General features: G+C 34.8%; 1 protein-coding gene across 3 annotated transcripts; it reads left to right on the top strand.

The window, feature by feature from the left end:
- Nucleotides 1-467: 467 nt before the first annotated feature.
- LOC139976516 (solute carrier family 35 member F6-like) lies at nucleotides 468-14910 on the top strand. Of its 3 annotated transcripts, none has more exons than XM_071985352.1 (7): nucleotides 468-692; nucleotides 3714-3807; nucleotides 4056-4143; nucleotides 6339-6510; nucleotides 9024-9242; nucleotides 9834-9944; nucleotides 12598-14910. In XM_071985352.1, exons 2-7 carry the CDS (start codon nucleotides 3728-3730, stop codon nucleotides 13086-13088), a joined length of 1161 nt encoding a protein of 386 aa, XP_071841453.1. In that variant the 5' UTR covers nucleotides 468-692; nucleotides 3714-3727; the 3' UTR covers nucleotides 13089-14910. The 3 variants fall into 3 exon arrangements, with proteins under 3 accessions (XP_071841453.1, XP_071841452.1, XP_071841454.1); XM_071985351.1 differs by having other exon boundaries at nucleotides 469-697; XM_071985353.1 differs by lacking the exon at nucleotides 468-692 and adding an exon at nucleotides 704-848.
- Nucleotides 14911-15872: the final 962 nt, after the last annotated feature.

The raw sequence follows: 15872 nt of genomic DNA, 5'->3' as shown, positions 1-15872 counted from the left end.
AGAAATTTAAACACTTTCTGTGGCTAGTTTCTGTTTCTGTTTGTTAACGTGCAAACGTCAAGAAGCCTTGTGTTGCTGCATCTCGTTGTATGTGTACATTTGTATATAGTCCTGATAAGTTGTCAGTTGAGAACCTATCAGGACTATTAACGAACGTGCGTTCCAGTCACAGTTCGACTGTTTGAAAGAAAATACTCAAAACAGCAATTTTGGAATTAAAAACTGCTGTTAAAATTGGGGAAATGTACCCCTTAGCTAGATTAAACTGTTCACGAACCTTCACAAGGAATGTGGAAGCTATGAGATCAGGACATTAGTTATTGTAGAATACACATAAGGGTTACTATTACTTTTGCTACACGGAACCAGGAAGGTACCAGGGTTGGTACGTTGTTGTGCATGTCTTCTCATTGACATAGTCGGTCCAGTTTAATGTATATGTCGATGCATACAGTCATGTGACGGTGTTACTCTCAACTCCTCTGCACCATTGTTTTCTCGCAATATAAAACACACATGTAAAATTTAGAACCAGAAGGGGGAACGGTAGAAACTTAGAAGTACTGTACAACTGTGCGATTTGAGTGAAAGTAGGCTACCTCACGTTCCAAACTCACTACAGAGATTCATTCATCAAGCATGTCAACCGCTTTTGCTGATTAGAACGCTAGCTACCTCGTTTCGATCAGGAAGTAACGTACGACTTACAATATCAGTTATAATAATTGGCTAAGTCCGGAGTTGATATTCTGACCAAGCAACGTAACTTACGCCTAGGGGGAGTAGGGGTATCCCGAAGCTACGTTCGGCATTAATTAACACACTTTAGCCTTTTAGGCCTTGCAAAGGTACGTTAGGCCTAGGCCCATGTTTGTTGATATCCGTTCATTTCCGCCACAGTAAGTTTCATGTTTTCCGCCATAGAAGAAAAGTGATATCAGACATTTTCTTTGGCGGAATTTACAGTTTTAGCTCTGTATGGAATATAGGCTAGCCTACCTTTTAACATTGTGTGATTGTTGGAATCACCATTCAAACTGCAAAGAAATATCAACAAGGAAGGATTTTTTCTTATTCTCTTGATGGGCCGTAATTGATATCAATCCTTTTAATAATGAAATTAGGCTAGGGCATAAGGTGAAAGACAAATTCGTTTGAATGTAAAATTCATGTAAATTCGGTGTATTAAAAGATGACTTTAGACAGAGTTTTAATCTTGATATGTCATATTCAAAGGAAAAGAAACATATTTAATTGCTAGTAATGTTTCCTTAGCTATTCCAATCTTCAAGATATTCATCTTTAAAATATCAACAATTTGTGAATTGCTCCATTAACTTGAGTTTAAGTCTGACTTCTAAGGAACTTTGCTTTACAATCATAACTCCTGAACATAAATTCCTGCAATTGACCTTGCCTTCTATGATACCCTTGCCTTCTTAATAGGTAAATCCAGTAGGCTACCGTAGGTGAGAATTGTAGAAATTATCACAAAGAAACGCAATGTGCACTTGAGTTTTCCCTTCATCAAACATCATGTGAAGAAGCCAATGGGGTTCTATAATGTGTGTTGCTAGATCATGAGAAAGATTTGGTTATCCAGCTACTGTACAGTACCTCTTCTATTTTGATTGCAATTTGAGGTGCTTAACATATCAGGTGTGGCCATCATTGTGAAATACGTTCAAATGGATCACATTTTACGATTTAATAAACAAGCAGTGTTTTAGTCCTCTTGTTCTGTCTGAGTAACAAATACTTCATGTACAGCCTTTAGCAATCTATTTACTTTTACTTAACTGAAAGTCAGCATTACCGTATACCATTGTACTTGGATTAAAAACTAAGTACAGTTTTTTGAATCCAAGTACAATGGTATACGGTAATGTTTGACATAGTAAGGGCATTAATATTCCTTTAATGGATAGCAGTGATGATGATCTCACTGGTTTTGTTCAGTTGTTTATTTCGATCCTTCAGTTATATCACTGAAGAGAATCCTCCAGAAATAGAATGAATTATGCTTGTAAATTCAATGAGCTTGCAGAAAGTTCATACTCCAGTAAATTGATCACCAATTGACCGCAAAATCACTGGTAGTCAAAGCTAACTTTAAGTTTGGTTTATGTTCAGTCAGCCTTCCAAATGGAATGAAACGGTTTCTGGGACACATCTCTACTGTATATGTTTATGTTCAGTTACTGTAGCCTTGTGCTCAAAGGAATGAAACAGTTTCTGGGACTCATCTCTATAAAACACTACTGTAGATGTGTGTTGTTGCCTGTCCCAGCATGTCTCTTTGTTTACCTTTCAGCTCCCCTGGGAGCAACAATCAAGAAAAATTCACAGTTTGCTCAATATAATAAAACAGCTTGATTTGCTTTGAACATCACTATTTTCAACAGTTCTACCATCAAATTGCTGCTTTGTAAATCAATTGCAATTTATGTGTGAACTGTCAACACATACGTTCATACCCACATAACAATTTGAGTTTTAACGCTTGTCATGCATATCTATGCCATGAAATGCGTTGAGGCATGCCAATGGTTTATCTCGGCAATCATATTTTTTTGTACTGGGATGAATACACAGCTTTTCAGGTCATAAGATCAGGATATTGAGATAAATACTTTAGTGTTTTTGTTGCTAGATATTGAGATAAATGAAGGAAATTATGGCATTATTGGAATTTTCTGACATTAAGATAATATATAATTAATTAACATAAAGTTAATATTTAAATACTTGAAACTCAAGTTATTCTGATATTATGATACAAGATATATCTGAATACTAGAACATTAAGTTATTGAAATATTAAGACACAAGCTCTATCTGAGTAGTAACATACTAATAGCACTATTAATGTGTGAGTAATGGCCCTTTAAACTAAGGTGACCATATTTGCCTGACTGGAATCAGGGACATTTATTGCGTAACTGATATGTGGGAGGGGTCTGAGGGGAAAATTTTCAAGTGCCTAAGGTGCTTAGAAAATGGTGATACTTAGAAGCACTTTTTAAATCAATTTTATTTTCAAAAATGTAGCTTTTTCTTATATGAAATTTATTTACTTTACGAAAGAGTGCCCATCTAGATCGATCTAGCATATTCTACTTTACACTGGCCCACCTGAAATACTGTTTAGTTCCGTTCTGCGACTGCACACTTGAATAATTTTTTTTTTTTACAATTATTTTACTTATAATGTGGGATATTTTCGAAATTCCTGAACATTTTGACGAATTGGGGACATTTCCGGGGACACTTGTTCATCGGGGACAGCACACTGTAATCGGGGACTGTCCCCAAAAATCGGGGACGTCTGGTCACCTTACTTTAAACAGCTGATTATGGTACTGTACTTAAACATCTTGTGTCTGTATATATAGCAATATGTTAATATTGTAGGTTGCTGATATTCAGATGTGAAAATCTTTTTATAAACATGTGAAAATTGTAATGGTTAGATAATTCAAAGTCCAAAAACCTTAAAACACCATTTGAATTAACTTCAAGTAAAGGGACAAACTTGATTTGTAGGTCCACACGAGTGTGAGAACATTGCCGATCATTACTCCAAGTCATCAATACTCAGAGCTTGAAGATATTGTATTGATTGTTACATGAAATGGTTCTCATTTAAAGAGGTGGCAATGAATCACTAAATCAGGTTTTAACAGTAATATTTAACAATTTCTGTCTTTCAGTCAATCTAACAGCCATGGCATCATGGACACTTTACCAGCTTGTCTTAGCTGCTGTGATGTTGGTCACTGGGTCAATAAATACTTTGAGTACAAAGTAAGTTGAACGGTTGAGTAGTTGTCATATTTATGGTGATCAAATGTACGTATGTTTATTTGGCGCATTGCATCGCTGGGATAGTATTTGAAATGAGAAGATCCAAAACAATAAATATTGCATTGTTTAATTATTCAATAAACAAATAATTCCATAATTTGACAACGGCAGACAAACAATAACTTCGCTCAATGTGGGAGAGAATTCTTCTTCATGCTCAGACATTGTTTTCCATTTCATTTTGTTAGGTGGGCTGATATTTCAACAGCAAATGGTGACCCAAAGTACGATGAGCAATATCCGGACCCTAGGACTTTCAACCATCCCTTTTTTCAGGTAGTTTACCGTTATATATCATCTGTCATCAGCTCTTCTCATCTGTTGATACTTCTTTCCACACAAACCAAGTGAAGTACATCGTATACATTTGCTAATATTGCAAAGCTTGATTCGTGGATGATGGGATTTTATAAAGGAACTGATTTAGAATTAGCTTATGTTACTGTACAAGCTTAAACTAGGAGAGCCTCTCAATATTGTACTGTACATTCATAGACCGCAACATTTGCCAAATACCGAGTCAATACCAGCATGTTAAAAAATCTGTCTGATTCTCGACCAGATTAGTAATAGAACAACTGTCATAATCTTTTTCAAGCTTTTTGTCTGTTATTGGCAGTGAATTGACAGTACACTGTTTATTTATTTATGTATTTATTTTTTGGCTATTGGACAGCCCCGTTTATTTGTAGACATGTTGTTATTAATTAGTCTATGCTCCCATCCATGTTAGTCATTTAAATAACCTTGCTGATCACTTGCATTGAACAAGATTCAAGTAAAATTAATATCTTACTTATCTATTGTTTGTGTTACTGTTTTGGTTACTTGCCATCGGCAGGCAAGTAACCTATGCAGTCAAGTTGGTGTGTGTGTCTATGTGACACCCTAGCTTGTGAACACAATATATTTAACATGGGTAATCTCTGCAGTTCTCATATTTGGCATGTGGCCTCCCCTATAATTTGTTCAAGAACCCTATTGTTTGGTTGGAGGTCAAAGGTCATATAAGGGTCAGCACGGGAAAATGTGAAAATCTTAAAATGTTGTATCTCCAAAATCTGAACTTCAAAGGAGCTCATATCTGCAAGGTAGGACTGTCTTATGTAGTGTATAGTTTTCATACAATATTGTGTAGGTCAGAGTTTATTTCAGGTCACCAGGGGTCAAAACTTGAAATCCTTTGAAGGAAGATATCTCCAGATAGGAAACTGTATTGGCTCTCATATTTTGCATTTGGCTGACCTACAATGAGTACAAGAAATTCAATCTTTTGGGTGGAGGTCAAAGGTCATTTGGGGTCAGCACAGGGAAAAATGTGAAAATCTCCAGAACTTGAATGTCAAAGGAGGTCATGTACATGGAATGACGGCCTTGTGTAGTGTACAGTTTTTACTTAATTTGGTGTAGGTCAGAGTTCATTTAAGGTCATGAGGGGTCAAAACTTGAAATACACACGATATCTCCAGGTAGGAAACTGTATTGGCTCTCACGTTTGGCATGTGGCTTCCCTATAATGAGTACAAGTAATCTTTTGTTTTGGGTGGAGGTCAAAGGTCATTTGGGGTCATCATCATCATGCTCTGTAAGTATTAACTTCAGCCAGGGTTATGAGCTTGCAAGCTACTCTTGTGCTGCATGTGTATTATGTATTTAAGGGCAAGTAACCAATGGGAGGGGTTCCCCTCAGGTTGTAAGGTAAGTTGTTGACATGTATTTTTACAAACTACTGTACCATATTATTTGTCATTAGCATAGAAATAGTTAATTAATCTTGACATTCTAGTTATGCCATGTATGCTTATAATATCAGTGTATCATTAATACTGATTACATTTGTATTACTTTTCTGCAGGCAGTGTGTATGTTCATTCATGCTAATAATATCAGTGTATCATTAATACTGATTACATTTGTATTACTTTTCTGCAGGCAGTGTGTATGTTCATTCATGCTAATAATATCAGTGTATCATTAATACTGATTACATTTGTATTACTTTTCTGCAGGCAGTGTGTATGTTCATTCATGCTAATAATATCAGTGTATCATTAATACTGATTACATTTGTATTACTTTTCTGCAGGCAGTGTGTATGTTCATTCATGCTAATAATATCAGTGTATCATTAATACTGATTACATTTGTATTACTTTTCTGCAGGCAGTGTGTATGTTCATTCATGCTAATAATATCAGTGTATCATTAATACTGATTACATTTGTATTACTTTTCTGCAGGCAGTGTGTATGTTCATTCATGCTAATAATATCAGTGTATCATTAATACTGATTACATTTGTATTACTTTTCTGCAGGCAGTGTGTATGTTCATTCATGCTAATAATATCAGTGTATCATTAATACTGATTTAATTTGTATTTCTTTTCTGCAGGCAGTGTGTATGTTCATTCATGCTAATACTATCAGTGTATCATTAATACTGATTACATTTGTATTACTTTTCTGCAGGCAGTGTGTATGTTCATTGGAGAAAGTTCCTGTCTACTGGTCTTTAAGCTCATCATCTTATACAAGACATGCAAACGTAAACCAATTGACATTGGAGATCAAAAGTTCAGCCCTTTGGTGATGTTAGCCCCTGCAATGTGTGATATGTGTGCCACGTCTCTCATGTACATGGGTGAGTCATCAATTAAGAAAGTTTTTAAAGAAAGCTTTAAGGGTATACAGTGAAATCAACAGGATAGTTCAAGTATTTCTTCCTACCCCATTGTAATAAGGGGCTTATCGTATCAATTATTTTGACACCTGTGTGAAAGGACGCAAGATTGAAGTTTAACTATTTGCAGATAGATTATATGTGACCTTATACAGTAAGGTCTTGGTTATATCTTTCATTTAAACATGCTTTCCAATAAACTTACCACAAAGTGTGGATTAAGAATTTTATAGGCAAAATTTGTTTGTCAACCAAATGTTTGGTCTTAAATCACGATTGTGATACTTTTTGCACTCTTTCACAAATTAGTAACAAGATGGTAATTCACAGAGTTGCATATCTCATTGAAAACACCACTTATGAACACTTGATTATGGCTTCATAATGCCATTGTACAGTAGCTATATATTTTGATAATTTCATTAACTTGTGAAGGTATGTATGTCAAATTTGCAACATTTGTTGTTGTTGTCATAGCAAACAGTCTCTTTTTGCTTCATTTGCACTTTGGCACTCATGACCTTTCATTCTGAATGTTGTAAAGGTCAAGGCCCTTTCATGGGTCACCTTACTCCAAACTTTCAAGAATATTGGTTGACGGGTTTATATATGAAAGCAGACCTCAGTTACCATGGTAATCACATTTTGGTAGAACTTGCAATACCCATTACACCTGTGAAGGTTGCAGGTCAATTCAGTGTTCACCATTTTGAGTTATAATTTTCAATTTTTCCATAATTTGATATTTGACCTCCCAGTGATTGGTCTGAAAGACACAAGTTCCTACCATATGGCACCTCACTACCAAGTTTGAAGAAATAGGTCAAGCCATGAGGGGGAAACCTTTCATGCAAATCTGCATGCATGTTGTAGCTCAGTTACAATCTTAGCCACACATTTGTTGCTATTTTCTTTCAAACAGTTTAAACTGTAGCTGGAATACATGTAGTAGATCAGGACTGTACAGAATGTATTTGAGATACATGCATCAGATGACAGGATTCACTGTTCCTTAGCAACACACTTTCCTTGCCATATATATGCATGATACCAGTGACTGCCATAGTCATTGTATGGCTGTAGATATTCACATGGTAGCTGGGTCCCATGCTAATCAAGCCTATTCTGACACAGATGAATTAGTAATTCTCAACCATGATTATGATTCAGACCTAAGCAATCGTATCAACTTCATTGTAAAATTCCATTATAGTAGCATTATTCTGTAAACTAAACTCCTATCACTTTTAACTGGGAAAGGGTTAAAGTCTCAGTATGTGTTTGCCAAATTTAAACTTCAACCTTTCCTGATTACTGTAGTAATAGCTCAGTGAAAATGAAACCGTTCTATGCAATTTTCATATCGATATTCATTATTTTTATTGAGTTATCTGTCGTTAAAAAGTTTGAGCTGAATAAAATTCGCCAGATTTTTTAACGAGTCAGTAGATTGAAGTTTGATTCTACAAACCCTGCTAAACAGGTCATGCGCCAATCAAATCTCTCGTTTTTGTTTACGACTGCTAGAGCCTAGGCTTACTTTTACTTTCGTGGCTAGCCTTTCTTAGGTCCCTGCTCTTGTTTCTTTCTCTCGGTCTTACCGATGTAGCTTGAGTAATTGTGTCATTTCCTTCCATTGCAATGAATAAACAGGTGTTTTCAGACGTTTCCCCTTGGAATTGTAAAATGTGGATGATACAAGTATAGGACTGTGTTAAAATCTTGATCGGGCCGAATGTGTAGACTAATTTGTTTACATTTGTGCAATGAAAATGCTGACATGGGCGGTCGCAATGATTTTATGGTAAAACTGTTCGTGCCATACGGGCAACAGAAAAAAAAATCTTTCTATCGATTGTGACAGTATTTCTCCATTTAACACACCTGGTCAGAGTGCATTTAGAATTTAAGAAACATTGAATCTACTTGGGAAGTTTTTTCTCCGAAATTTTTCCGATGTGATTTTCAAGGCCTCCCCAAATTCCAAAATCCATTGCCAATTTATCACTCAGTGCAGAAAGATGTTTCCCAAAGCATTGACATTAATCAATGAACTTTTTGTTTGTGGTCACAAAGAATCCCAGCTTGTCTTTAAAAGTTTTTTCTACAAGGAAAGACCAACAAGTCAAATTGAAATTATTCAGCAACTTTTTATAAATTTGAGAATATTCCTGCGATGAAACATCAATTCAGGGGATACTTGTAATCCGGACACAGTACAAGATCCAGGGACTGTCCATGGAAATCGGGAACATCTGGCCGCCTACAGTAATATTAATTTTTACCTTGGTTAATCCTCCCCCCTTTCACACACACTGTCCTCATTGCTTTGGTGTTCAGGCTTCATGTGCTTTGGTGTCAGGGGGTTTATATTAAACTTTTTCATTGCAGTATACCTTGGTCACAGGACTTTTAACTTTTTTTATTTATGGAAAAACCATTTGTTTGAGCTGTTCTTTTGTATCTTCCTGCAGGGTTAAACCTTACATATGCATCTACTTTCCAAATGCTACGGGGTGCAGTAGTGATCTTCACTGGACTGTTGTCAGTGGCTTTCCTGAATCGGCGATTACGTGTGTACCAATGGTGGGGGATATTTTTAGTATTTTTGGGACTAATCGTGGTTGGACTAGCAGACGTGATTGCTCCTCCCAGCGACCAGAAATCACAAAACATCAATAACATTATCACTGGTAAGGAATGAATGTATGTGTTGCTGTATTATTGTACAAATCTGTGACAAATTGAAAATTTATCAAATGAAGAAAGTAGCTTCTGTCTCTATTCATGGACAAATATGATCCAGTTGCCATAGCGATCAGTTAACTGAGTGGCATATTTCAAAGTCAAAGTCACAAAACCTCATTGTCTGGTTCCTGCATTCTCTATCAATAAGCTTAATGACCTTATATCGGTACATTGAAAATTCTTAGAAAAACTGTTAAGACTTAATGTCCAACGATGTAAATCAAAGCCTAGTAAGTTGTCGATGTGACCACAACTTTACTGACAAATAACCTTACTTGTTAGTGTTTTATACCATGTTGCACATTTTCAAAGCTTGTGCTACTGATAACATTTATTATCAACTTATCGCGAAAGTTTTGCTACCTTTTGATCATTTTAGATCCCAGTAGAACTGTATGTTATGATCAGGTACTACAAACCCCTCATTGCTCTTCACACAATTTATTTCGACAGACAATGTATTCTGATATTTTGCAGACAGAATTTGTATCAACATTCTTAAGAGAAAACTTTTTTTTTCTTTCCTTTATTCTTAGGTGATCTGCTCATCATAATGGCACAGATAATTACTGCATCTCAGATGGTGATTGAAGAGAAATTCCTGTCTAAGTACAATGTGCAGCCCCTTCAAGCTGTTGGTTGGGAAGGTAATTTTGTCCCCCAGCTGTATCAATAGTTATTACCTGAAAAAAAAACTGATGTAAATCTTATAAATGATTCAAATCATGCAAAGAAAACAATTTGATTGAAAGAAACTTGAAGATAACAAGCTTTTGGCATAAGAGCAATGCATTATACAATCACATAACCAGTGGTTGGTGTCCACAAGTGGGTATTAGAAATACCTAGAGCTGCAAAACTTTAACTCAGTTGTTATATTAATCAGGTTAGTGAATAAGATATTATATTGCAAGGAGTTTCTGGGTTGAAAAGTGAAACACCACATATCTAGAGTAAGTTAACAGACATGAAAACACATCCTGCTTTGGAAATGTGTACTTTCGGGAGAGGGTGAGAGTAAAAGTTAACTGCAGACTAATGTCATAAAAATGGCAGGCACAGTGATTGTATAGAAAAGCATATATAGCCTTATGTACAGTAATGATATTTGTTTGCAAACTTGTTAACAGGAAAGAGATAATAATAACTTTACATGTGGACATTCATTTGGGTAATGGGACTCCGAACAAAAGTTACAGCATCATAAGTAGTAACAAATGCATGTGTTTATAACTAATAGTAATATATTACAAGTACTAACATATGCATGTGTTTATACAAGTAGTAATATACTACAAGTAGTAACATATATGCATGTGTTTATAACAAGTAGTAATATACTACAATTAGTAACATATGCATGTGTTTATAACAAGTAGTAATATACTACAAGTTGTAACATATGCATGTGTTTATAACAAGTAGTAATATACTACAAGTAGTAACATATGCATGTGTTTATACAAGTAGTAATATACTACAAGTTGTAACATATGCATGTGTTTATAACAAGTAGTAATATACTACAAGTAGTAACATATATGCATGTGTTTATAACAAGTAGTAATATACTACAAGTAGTAACATATGCATGTGTTTATACAAGTAGTAATATACTACAAGTTGTAACATATGCATGTGTTTATAACAAGTAGTAATATACTACAAGTAGTAACATATGCATGTGTTTATAACAAGTATTAATAAACTACAATTAGTAACATATGCATGTGTTTATAACAAGTAGTAATATACTACAATTAGTAACATATGCATGTGTTTATAACAAGTAGTAATATACTACAATTAGTAACATATGCATGTGTTTATACAAGTAGTAATATACTACAAGTTGTAACATATGCATGTGTTTATACAAGTAGTAATATACTTCAAGTAGTAACATATGCATGTGTTTATACAAGTAGTAATATACTTCAAGTAGTAACATATGCATGTGTTTATACAAGTAGTAATATACTACAAGTAGTAACATATGCATGTGTTTATAACAAGTAGTAATATACTACAATTAGTAACATATGCATGTGTCTATAAAAGTAGTAATATACTACAAGTTGTAACATATGCATGTGTTTATACAAGTAGTAATATACTTCAAGTAGTAACATATGCATGTGTTTATACAAGTAGTAATATACTACAAGTTGTAACATATGCATGTGTTTATAACAAGTAGTAATATACTTCAAGTAGTAACATATGCATGTGTTTATAACAAGTATTAATAAACTACAATTAGTAACATATGCATGTGTTTATAACAAGTAGTAATATAAACTACAAGTAGTAACATATGCATGTGTTTATAACAAGTATTAATAAACTACAATTAGTAACATATGCATGTGTCTATAAAAGTAGTAATATACTACAAGTTGTAACATATGCATGTGTTTATACAAGTAGTAATATACTTCAAGTAGTAACATATGCATGTGTTTATACAAGTAGTAATATACTACAAGTTGTAACATATGCATGTGTTTATAACAAGTAGTAATATACTTCAAGTAGTAACATATGCATGTGTCTATAAAAGTAGTAATATACTACAAGTTGTAACATATGCATGTGTTTATACAAGTAGTAATATACTTCAAGTAGTAACATATGCATGTGTTTATACAAGTAGTAATATACTACAAGTAGTAACATATATGCATGTGTTTATAACAAGTATTAATAAACTACAATTAGTAACATATGCATGTGTTTATAACAAGTAGTAATATACTACAAGTTGTAACATATGCATGTGTTTATAACAAGTATTAATAAACTACAATTAGTAACATATGCATGTGTTTATAACAAGTAGTAATATACTACAAGTTGTAACATATGCATGTGTTTATACAAGTAGTAATATACTTCAAGTAGTAACATATGCATGTGTTTGTAACAAGTAGTAATATACTACAATTAGTAACATATGCATGTGTTTATAACAAGTAGTAATATACTTCAAGTAGTCACATATGCATGTGTTTATAACAAGTTGTAACATAAGCATGTGTAGTAGAAACATACTACAAGTAGTAACATATGCATGTGTTTATGGGTTTTTTTTTGCTAAAGAACAGACAGTCATCAACCTGTTTGTCATTGACCCATTCATTAACTTGGTCAGCAGTGATTGGGGAGCATCATAGAAACATACTCATGTCAAAACTAGTCTATTGATAAGTGTACCAATGTTATTATTTGAGTACCTTGAAGTGTGATAGTGGTATTAAACTGGATCTTTTTTCTTTTATTGTCTTCCCTCTGTTCCAGGTATCTTTGGATTTACAGTCCTGTCTATTTTGTTGGTTCCATTCTACTTCATACAGCTGAAGGCCATAAGAGTCGGAGTGCCTGATTACAGACTGGAGGATGCTATAGATGCTTTGTTTCAACTACGTAATAATAGTATAATACTTGTCGCTACCATAGGTACCATTCTTAGTATAGCTTTCTTTAACTTTGCTGGGATCAGTGTCACCAAGGAAATGAGTGCCACCACCAGGATGGTGTTAGATAGTCTACGTACCGTGGTGATTTGGGCTGTAAGTCTCCTTGCCGGATGGGAGGATTTCAATCCTGTCCAACTGGTGGGCTTTGTCGTTCTTTTGCTCGGTACTTTTGTTTACAATGATGTCTTCTTCCCACCGATGTACAGAAAGTATGTCAAAGGTCAGACTCCCGAGGAAAGACCTCTTCTCTCACCAGAATCCCAGGAGGCTGTTATTAACTATGAAGATTCGGGTAAATCTATCAATACATAAACTCATTTTGGTACTTCTTACATCAATTTTTTGTCCTTCTCTTGTCTTGTCATTTTATATTTAGGTTTGCAGGAAAGTGTGATTTCATTAGAACAAGGTGTAGGGGCTGCGATATTTCTTTTATTTTTTATAGAATTTTAATGGGAAAATAGGAAAATAAAAGATATTTTTAATTAAGTAGTATTGTCAATCAGCCAGTCAGCTTGTTATGGAATTAATTGTTTTAACAGCATTGTCAAAGATTTGATTGTAATTATGTTACATAGATTATTCCTTAACTATGCAATTTGTCTAAGTTGAAGTACTTAAAGGACTGAAATAAATCATTGGTGGTTGCCATTTCTTTCAGTAGACTTTTAATTACACCACTGTTTTTTGTCTTTGTTACTTTTGTTTTTGTTACTGTTCTACTAATTTTAACTGCCAAGAAGTTTTACCATCAGTTTTCATGTTGTAACAAATGCAAACCATCTTACATGTATCTTCCTTTTATCAAATCTTGTGTTAAGATACAGTATGTCATTTGGATAATAATTTATGTACGACTGTGATTCAGTCTGTAAATGTAATGGCTCTCTTTGTTTCCAGCAAGTTCTCATATTTTCTATATTCAGTTTTTGGTTACGATGTCGAAGGCTCAGTAACCTTTGCTATCATGCTGGTGTGTATGGGTGTGTGTGTGTGGATGTGATGGCTAGCTTGGAAACACAATATCTCAACAACCACAAGTTGAGTCAATGTCATGCTTGGTAGGTAGATGCCCTATGACGTACCCTATTTTTGTGGATCCATCTCATGAATATTTATAAGTGGGGCGGGCCTTAACATACCATATTGGTATACTGGTGTAAGTACATGGTACATGCTCTTTGCAACAACAATTAGGCCTAAATTTTTGGGGGGACCATCTGGGCCTCGAAATATGCTAGGCGTAGTATTTGTGGGCCCAAATTTGATTTCCACCTCAAATGCATTTTGTGACACATTCTTTGGGCCAAGATTTGTGGGGCCCAATATTTTGGAAATATTTGAGCCCATGTTTATCGGTGTTCAATTTTTAAGGGCAAATATATTTTTGACCCAGTTTGTATGCATAAAATAGTTTTGGGACCGTTTATGTGCAAAATTTTATTGGGCTCAATATTTTGTTTGGTTAGGAGCCAAAATTTTAAATTTGCAATAATTCCACAACCTTAAATCGAATTTGATCCAAACTTGGTTGGTTAATAGCAGGTACATGTAGGCCTAATTTTGGGGACCATCTGGTTCCCAAAAATTTCCAGCACATTTTTGTGCTGGGTAGGCCCAAATTTGTTTCCACCTCAAATGCAGTTTGGGACATTCTTTGGTCCAAGTTTGTGGGACAGAATGTTTTTGGTTCCATTAAGGAATATTTTGGGGCAGATTTTTCAGCTAGTTTGTCTGAGCCAAATATTTTTGGGACCATTTAAGCACAACATTTTGGGAACCACATTTTGTTTGGACTATTTAAGGCCCAAATCTTTTTGAGCCAATACTTTTCTGGACCTAAGTTTGGATAGTACCATTGGGCACTTGTGTTAGCATTTACTTGTTTGCTTTAATGTGCTGTCTAGCTATAATCAGACATGGAGCAACTGTCCTTATCATTTTAGATTTTATAATAACTAGTAAAGCTGATTTCATGTGCCAATGAATTATGTTACGTTAATGTAATTCAGTGGCATTGCTGTCACTTCCATCTGTCTCTGTTATTTTGGTTTTGTTAATAATTGATCAGTATAAAGTCAACTGATTTCACATTTGATGTCATATTTTTCTAATAAAGACAATTTTAACATTACTCTTTAATGTACTGGTTTGTCATACTTCAGTTATGTTTCTTTATTACCAATGAAATGGCAGTAATATTACATATGGTTGTATGGTAGTCCTTGTTTATCACATGAAAAACTAGGATTAATTGAAGAATATGCCAAAGTTAATTAACCACAATAATCAATTATTCTATTAGTCAAATTACAATCATTAAGTCACAATCAGTTATTCAGTCAAAATTGCAATCACCAAATCACATTTATTCTAATTATCTTGTCACTCCCATAGGTTGGATTAGATATCGGGTTTCCTTTGCCAGTTGGAACATGTACAGCTATGTCAGTTGCCATAGCAACAGTTGCCATGGTAAAGGTTAATTTTCCTGAGTAGCTACTCTTGGGGGTCACCTATGGTGGGGTACCCCAGAGTGACCTGCAGTCCATGACTGAGGAAGGGCATTGTGTGTGTATTCAAGTTTGTGAAAAAAGACTACTAAATGGCTGGGCTGAGTTTCTTCAAACTTGGTGGGAAGGTACTGTACTCCAGGGAGAACTATTGTGTCTTGGATCCAAAGGTTAAATTTAGTGAAAATCCTTTCTTTTTCTATAACTCCAAAGGGAAACATTGAAATGACATGGAACCTTCCTTGACATGTCAATTGTTGCATTTGAAATGAGTGTTTGCACGCGATGAGATATTTAACTCTGTGGATTGCTCTCTTGTTATTATCCGTCCAGACTCATTTGCCCTTCCTGCAATAAGCGTTATTTGCTACGCTTCACTGAATAGCCCGCTCTCTATGCGTGTAATGACACTCCGCGATGGCAGCTTTCACTATGCAGGACCTATCCTTTGCAACCAAATGAACTTCCTTTGACTCTCTGTATGTCTCATTGGCAGCCAGAGCTTGTTCAAGTCCAAGTTGGAAACACACTTTTGTATTGCTTTCATTTAATTGCACTTCAATTCATTTTATTGTACACCACC

Source organism: Apostichopus japonicus, chromosome 11 (genome assembly GCF_037975245.1).
Source record: "Apostichopus japonicus isolate 1M-3 chromosome 11, ASM3797524v1, whole genome shotgun sequence".
In the NCBI taxonomy this organism is placed as follows: domain Eukaryota; kingdom Metazoa; phylum Echinodermata; class Holothuroidea; order Aspidochirotida; family Stichopodidae; genus Apostichopus; species Apostichopus japonicus.
This window is presented reverse-complemented; position numbering and strand designations above follow the sequence as displayed.